The following is a 7727-nucleotide window of genomic DNA, read 5'->3' as shown; positions in this document are numbered from 1 at the left end:
GAGGGGCTGCTGGTAACGTCTCCGTAAAGAGGGTTATAAAGATGCTCCGGTAGTGAGGGGGTGTAATCAGCTCACCCACGGTTGGAATTTTGCTGTGCAGCAGTCAGGGTCTCCTCCTCCAGCGAGCAGAGGCTGCAGGGACAGAATCCCATCCTCTCCTGGCTGCCCAGAGCCAGGAGCTTCCCTCCAGCCCCCACCACGTGCTCCTGCTCCCAGTTCCTGCACAAGCCCCAGGGGTCTGTCTCCCTCCCCGCCCGCCCTCCGAAAAGTCTGAGCTAGTCTGTGCAAAGAGCCAGTTTTATTCACAGGGGCACATCAGACATCAAGAAACCAGAAAACAGAGGAAATATACAGGGAGGCTCTGCTTTTCATACAAGCAATCACTATTAACAATATTACAGAAATAATAAATAAAAGTGATGTTGCTACAGTAACCCACAAGGGCGATGCTCTCCTCCGTTTTGCCACGCGTGGCCGAGCCTGCAGACCTCATCCTCCACGGCCGTGCTCCTTCAGTTTGAAAAATACTTCTCCAGCACCTTTGTTAAAAGCCCTGTCTCCTACAAGAAAAGGCACAACGGTGAGACACTGGGTCCCATACGCAGCCTCCGCCAACACCTGCTGGGTACCACGGGGCAGAAGATGAGACAAGAGTCCCACGCTGCACCATGACGGCACTTCCAGGGGTGGCTCAAGACAGCACATGAGAAGGAGAGGGTCAGAAGCTTGGCTCCTGCCTCCCATCCTGGGCTCCAACAGCTGGCCCACAGCTGACAGACATCAGAGGCGAACTCCAGCAGCCCACCGAGAGAGCGGCCACTGGGCTGGGCTGCAGGAACAAGAGCAGCCTCGGGGCCTGATTCAGCAGAGAGTTATGCGAGAAGGCACAAAAGAGACACAAAACACTGCAGGGAAGAGCTACAGAGGGATTTTGTGGGACTGTGTACTGCCCAGAGGTCCTGGAGATAACGCAGGGCAGCATCTGCCTTCGCGCAGAAGGGAGAGCCCCTCACCCCTGGAGCCATTCCACTCCACAGACGTGGCCTCACCCCATCTGTCTCCTGGAGAAATGACACCACACACACAAGACGACAAGGGATGGGGACGGTCCTCCTCTGTCAGCCAAATCCTTGTCACAAAGAGCAATGGGGTGGCACTGTGAAGCCCCAGTGCGCTGAGAGCCAAGCCCTGCCTGCCACATGTGGTTTAAAAGACAAAACAGGAATCCCTGTTTGTGCAAACCCCTTCTGCTCTGTGCGACTTCTGCCATCACAAGCACGGAGCAGCACACAGGTTCCTGCTTTGCAAAGGGACAGGAAACATCTTGAGAGAAAACCCAACGGCAGCAGGCAGGACTAAACCCCGCAAAGGGAGAGCAGGCAAAAAGACTACGCCCTGGGATTTATTTAATGGTTAGAAGGGCCCCACAGAAAGGAAGAATCCCTTTGGGAATGATCACTGACACCCTCAGAAAAGGAAAAGCCCACTGGGTTTTTCAATAAAAGTCAAGTTCCTTCGATACTTATCCTGCCATGAATCACAGCACACGTGCTAGAGCAGCTGAACAACAATTAAAGAGCGCGTTAATCCCTGCCTTGCTGGCCAGGGGGTCCCAAGGAAAGGAGAAGCATCTTTGTTTTTCTAAACCTATCTGAGATGGAAGTGACAGATCCTGATCAGGGTGCGGACAGAGAGTTTCAAGGAGCAGAGCAATTAAACAGCTCATAAGGCAGGTGGCGAACAGAGCACACGTGTTCCTCAGCTCGAGCACAGGCTGGGTGCTGACCCCAGGCATCCAACAACAGCCACACTGAGGGAGAAAGCTGTCAGGGCAGCAGGAACTGGCACTGGCACCTTGTCACCCACAGGAGCAAGAAAAAATAAGGTCCCACCAAAAAGCATAACAAAGGCAGCACTCAAAGGCAGCAGGGAGAAGCCATCCTGTAATATCAACCAGCAGCTCAGAGACAAAGATGCCTTGGGGGACGGGTGGTGAGAAAAGGAGTGGAAAGGCAGGAGATGAGTCTAGTGAGGCACTCAGAGGTGCCCGAAGGGCAGAACTAGACCTATCCCCCAGCAAGGTCCCCACTGCCACCAAGGGGACAGCTGGCACATCAGGGCACTGGCCGAGGAGAGGCAAGAGGCTTCTGGAGAAGGTGAGGAGGAGCCAGCTGCACACCAGGCACATGAGCTGTGATGCCACACGCGTGCAAGGCAACCCAAGGCAACCCACCTCCCAGCAGAGAGGCATCGGTGCAGTGAGGCAGGCAGCTGGCCACCGTCTGCTTGACCATGAGCCAAACCGCCTCCAGCAGCAGAGCGCTGACACCCAGCACGCACGGGCCAAAGGCTGACGGTAGTGCCCTTGGCCAGGACCTGCCTTTGAGCTCTGGGAACGCAGACTGAGAGGGCTGGCAGGGCACTGGCACCCAGCTCGCAGCCCAGACACAGCACCAGCCTCTGCCCCAGCACATCTGCAGTGCGAGCAGTGCCCACGCGACTAACCTACCCGGAGGAGAGCCACAAGGGTCACTCTTAAACTCACACCGCACGCTCGCGAACATCTCAGCAGACAAGGCAGGGCAGCACATCCCCCAGCTCATCCATCCCCTCAGGCAGTTAATGCAGCAAATATCCCCCTCCTCAAAGGCTCCCCAGGAAGGCTGGCAAAGGGTCCAGCACCTTCACAGCCCTCTCCTCCCTTTCAGCGACATCCAAGAAGGAAAAGCTGCAGCAGCGCAGTGGCCACAGCACACAGCATCGTACAGGGAGCAGGGTAGGCTGGTGTCTTCAGCTGTATCTTCATGGTGGAAAGCACTCTCCCGCTGGGACCAGTGCTCTAGGAAAGCCTTAGTCTGCTGAAACCGAGTCAAGAAGACACTTGAACAATCAGTGCCGCTCAGGCTCACATCCCTGCAACTCTTCCCCACCTGTGCCTTCCCCAAAAAAGCAAAGAACAGGAGCAAGCACTGCCTAAACCCGGATAACAGAAGCAGCTTTACCTGCGTGCAGTGTTACAGGATAGCTCCTCGAGTACAGCAGCTCAGTGGGACAGCACACGTAGCACCCACCTAAGAGGATTTCATCCCTTTTAGGCTCTCAATTACTTCCTGCAGTGACTAGAAAGGGTGAGACACCAGGGAAGTGCACATGAGGCAACAGACAAGCAGAGCCAGACGGACTGAGCAATTCCATCTCTGCCTCCTGTGCGAGGACCTGGATGTGTGCATTGCTCCCAGGGGCAGGTGAGCTCTGAGGCCAAGGAGGCTGAGGATCTGCTGATGCACAGCAGGACTACCGAAGCTCCTGCCTGCTCCCCAAGACCCGCTCGGCAGCGGTACTAACGCACAGCTCCCCTCTGCGAGGCGAGCTAACAGAGATATATGCCCCTCAGTAACAAGGGATCCCACCACAGCGACACAGACGCAAGGTGGGGGGCATCAGAAGCCCAAGACCTCTTTGCAGGATGGACTCCTTTCCCTTCACATACAGGGCTGTCTCTCTCTTGGCTTCTCTCTACAGAAATAGAGGGGAGAAAGGATTTCCCTCTCCCTGCAGCGGCTGGAAAAGGGGACATTTCTTCACGGCAGCCACAGTGGCCAGCCATCCTCTGCTGCATCTGGCTGAGGAAGACTCAGATGCTTATTAACAAGCCCTGGGCTGGAGATCACCACTGCCACAGCTCCATCAAAGCATCCCTTGCTCATCCTCACACCCTTCCCAAGCATTTGGGACTATTAGCCACTGCACAGCTAGACACAAGCTTAGGGAGACTTCTCCTCTGCCCTTTTATAGCTGATCTTAAGAAATGGTTTAAGGGCAGTTAACAGGAGCAGAAAGTGGGGGAATACACCTCTAGCAGCTGTGCATCTGCTGCCCGTCTGCAGCAAAGCAGATTAACATCACCACCACCTCCCTGCTCGGAGCATCTCCCTCCGTCTTAGTCAATATTCACCTGGTCAGTGAGGTCATATTTCCCTTGGTTCTCATCCAAAAGTCTCTCTTGCAAGAGGATTTTCAGGAGCTCGCGGGTAAGCAGTTCCATCATGTCCTCCAGCAGGGCTCTGAGAGAGGGACCGAAGACCATCGGCACTGCAGGCTCCTCCGGCGACTCCAGGTGCGGGGAGCCCGTGACACTCTTCTTCCCCATGAAGTGACCTGCAACACAACGCGCTTGTGTGCCCGCACAACACCCGGGAGGAGAGAGGCAGCAGCTGTGATGGGCGACCTCACGCCAGCACAAGTCAACGAGAAGCACCGAGCAAACCCGATGCCCTAAATTAGTGAGTAACAACCAAGCGAGGAGAAACCCAGAAATCCCAAGTCCAGACAGGACTTCGGGAAACTTCCCTCTGCTGCTGACGGGACCCTCTGGGGTTCAACAGGTGCTGGACCTGTCACCAAGAGACGTGGGAGGAGGTTGCCCCATCCCTGCCCTGCTCTCCTCCTGCCCGCTATGGGTCCTGCCAGCCGCCCAGCATCCCCCTCCGCCCTGTGGGGTGGCGCAGGGGGCTCCCCGCAGGCAGCCCGGGGAGGCGGAGGGTCCCGGCGGGGGGGACAGTCCCTCCGCCACACGCCCGTCCGCCTCCCCGTCCCCCCCCCCCCGCCCCGGTACCTGTGGCCCAGAGGTTGCCGCGGGGGTTGACCTTGATCTTGGCCGCCTGGCTGCGGTGCTCGGCGAAGTCGAGGTGTACGGCGGGCCCCAGCGCGGCGCCGCAGAGCAGCAGCAGGAGGCAGCGCAGCGCCGCCATGGCCGCCCCGGAGGGACCCGCTCCCGCCCGCCGTCGAACGGCGCTTATACACCGCGGGGTGGGGGGCGCGGCCGCGGGGCGAACCGCCCCACACACACCCCCGGCGGCCGCGGGGCGAACCGCCCTCCTCGGCCGCCCACAGCCCGCCCCGCTCCCCCTCAGCGGGCCTCAGCCCGGCCCCGCTCCCCTTCAGCCCGGCCCCGGCTCCCCGCCGCCGACACGCTCCCTCAGCCCGTCCCGGTGCCCCTCAGCCCGTCCCCGTCTTCCCCCAGCCTTCCCTGCTCCCACACACCGATGCACTCCCTCAGACCGTCCCGCTGCCTTTCAACCTGTCCCGTTCCCCCTCAGCCCGTCCTTCAGCCCGACCCGCTCCCTCAGCCCGGCCCCGGCTCCCCGTCAGCCTTCCCCGCTCCCACAGACCAACCCGCTCCCCCTCAGCTCATCCCTCAGCCCGTCCCCGGCCCCCCCTCAGCCGCCTGTCAGGACGGACCCCACTTGCTGCCCACATCCAGGTGGGGTACGACCCGTTAACCCCAACCGCCGCCCCCCCCCGCAGGCTCCTCACCCCTCTGCGCATCCCCCCCAGTCCCAGACCGGGTCATCCCGCCACCCGGACGCGGTGGGAGATTGCACCAGATGGACCGTTGCTGCTCTGCCCTCGCCCCACAAACCCCATTTTCCCCTCACAGGTGGTGATCAGGGCGCGTTTACCCCTTTTCAGCCCAAGCTGCCTGTTGCCCATCATTTCCTGCTTTTCCATCCGCCCAGGAATGTGCTCCAGCAGGTGTTGCTACATGATGGATGGTGGTCAGTCTCTTCTCCCAAGGAACAGGTGATAGGACAAGAGGAAACAGCCTCAAGTTGTGCTTGGGGGGGGGGGGGGGGGCACGTATAGGATGAGTGTTAGAAAAAATTTCTTCACTGAAAGGGTTATCAAGCATTGGAATGGGCTGCCCAGGGAAGTGGTGGAGTCGCCATCCCTGGAGATATTTAAAAGCCGGGCAGACGGGGTGCTGAGGGACATGGGGTAGTGGTGGGTTTGGCAGCGTTAGGTTAATGGTTGGACTTGATGATCTTAAAGGTTCCTTCCAACCTAGATGGTTCTGTGATTTTTCTTTATGATGTTACAAGTGGTCTTGCAAGAACACCGGCCAGCATCCCTGGCCACCTCTTAGCACCCTTGGACACCACTTCCCTGGGCTCACAGGTTTTTGTGGCTCTCCAAGTAATAACCACCCTGACCCCCCCCATCCACAGCGGGTTATTCTTCTCTCCGAACCCTGCCTCCAGGCACACCGCCTGGGAGACCTTGTTGGTGATGCCTGAGGGCCAAGAAGGCATGGAGGACCTCAGCTTTGTCTGTGGCCACTGCCACGTGTCTTGGTCAGCAGCGGTGCCTTTGTGAACACTTTCCTTCTTCAGCTTTCTACAACTAAAGAAGTTTGTTGAGATGTGCAAGGCAAATGAGGTCTCCTATAACTAAAGTAGTACTACTTTTAAAGTTTTACTTCAGCTGTAGAAGACTTCATGTTCTTTTCACATCTCAACAAAGCGAGCTTTGGCTTTCCTAACATTGACCCAGGCAAGATTTCCCTATTTCTCCTGATGGCCTGCCCATGCCTCCACCTCCTCCATACTGCCTTTTCACATCGGAGTTCAGTCACGAGTTTAATTCAGCTTAGCCAAACCCATTCCTGGTTCACCTACTTGTTTACCTGATTATTGGGATGGACTCAGAAGATCCTGTCCTTAAAGACCTGCCAGGTCTCCTGAACTCCTTCACTCTTCAGAGCCGCATCCCACAGGATCCCACTTAGCAGCTGCCTGGACAAGGCGAAGACCAGAGTCTGTGTATCACTACTCACCTTTCCCAATCCCTTCAGGATCCTGCAGACCACTCTTTCCTGATCACTACACCTAGAACCGACCATCACACTCCCCATCAGTTCCTCCTTTTCCAGCTATGCATGCCCAGCAGCAGCACGAGTGGAGCTGTGCCCAGCCATGCCAGGGACAGCGGGCACCTGGGACACGGACTGTTTATGCCCAGGGCTCAAGCAAAGTGAAGCCTGTGTAAAACTGGAAGCATTTGGTCAGAGGGCCCCCAAGAAGCAGGTCGTGCTCTGTTTCTTCTTTCAGCCTCCTCCAGGTTGCACATTTACTCGGGGGTGCTCTCAGGGGTTGGACTGCTGCAGGAGAAGCCTGTGTGTCTGAAATGGGAAAGAAAAGATGAGTAAGATTGCCCAGAAATCCCACCCAGCCTGCTGGGCTTCGAGTTCTCTCCAGTTGGTGTTGTATACACAGAGCACTGTCAGGAAGCAGGAGGTCTGAAGAGCTTAGGAACAGGCGGCCAGTAATGCAGCTCTCTCAGCAGCCACAGTAGCTGAGAGGCAAGGAGAGGAGACTCAGAGGTGGCCACCAAGTTCAAAGAGAGTCCAGTTCATCGGGCAGGTGATGAGGCAGGTCCCAGGTCAGGATGAGATGTGGTGAGGGTAAGCAGGGTCAGACACAGTCCAGACAGGTCCATAGTGGTGAGGCAGGTGTGAGAACAGGCCAAGAAGTCAGCCCATAGCCAGGCACCGCTGATCCGCAGACCGGTGCTCCTACAACATGGATCAAGGAAAGACTAACAGCCCAAGGCTGAGCTTTAATGGCTTCCTGGGCCTGTGGGGTGGAGGCCCCAGGTGGGACCCATTAAGGCCTATTAGTGTCCTCAGGGCCCTGACAGCTTCTGCCAAATTTACAGCTCCACAACTCTGCCAGGAGGCGCTGGCTGGTGGGGGAGGAACAGCCTGAGGTGACCCAATTCTCCCGGGAACTGGCACAGGAAAGATTTATTCGCAATGCCCTTGTCAGCATGTACCGCTGTTCAAAGGATGAGAGGAGATTCGTTCCTCTTCAGCAGCAGGGGCTAGAGTCCAAACTGCAAACCCAGCTCTGATGTTACAGGGAGGAAAAAATTAAAAAGTACGCCTG

The 7727-nt window shown here is 57.3% G+C and overlaps 1 protein-coding gene across 2 annotated transcripts; it reads right to left on the bottom strand.

Annotated features, from left to right (window-relative positions):
- Positions 1–295: 295 nt before the first annotated feature.
- NMB (neuromedin B) lies at positions 296–4881 on the bottom strand. Of its 2 annotated transcripts, XR_008468441.1 has the most exons (4): positions 4616–4881; positions 3956–4158; positions 3003–3119; positions 296–560 (listed from the first exon to the last, which is right to left on the bottom strand). XR_008468441.1 is itself a non-coding variant. In XM_054214423.1 (3 exons), the coding sequence occupies exons 1-3, from the start codon at positions 4749–4751 to the stop codon at positions 513–515; spliced, it is 387 nt and encodes a 128-aa protein (XP_054070398.1). In that variant the 5' UTR covers positions 4752–4872; the 3' UTR covers positions 296–512. The 2 variants fall into 2 exon arrangements, 1 of the variants encoding a protein (XP_054070398.1); XM_054214423.1 differs by lacking the exon at positions 3003–3119 and having other exon boundaries at positions 4616–4872.
- Between the last annotated feature and the right edge of the window lie 2846 nt (positions 4882–7727).

Source organism: Rissa tridactyla, chromosome 9, assembly GCF_028500815.1.
Source record: "Rissa tridactyla isolate bRisTri1 chromosome 9, bRisTri1.patW.cur.20221130, whole genome shotgun sequence".
NCBI lineage: Eukaryota > Metazoa > Chordata > Aves > Charadriiformes > Laridae > Rissa > Rissa tridactyla.
Note: the sequence above shows the minus strand (reverse complement) of the source record. Positions and strands in the feature narration are given on the sequence as shown.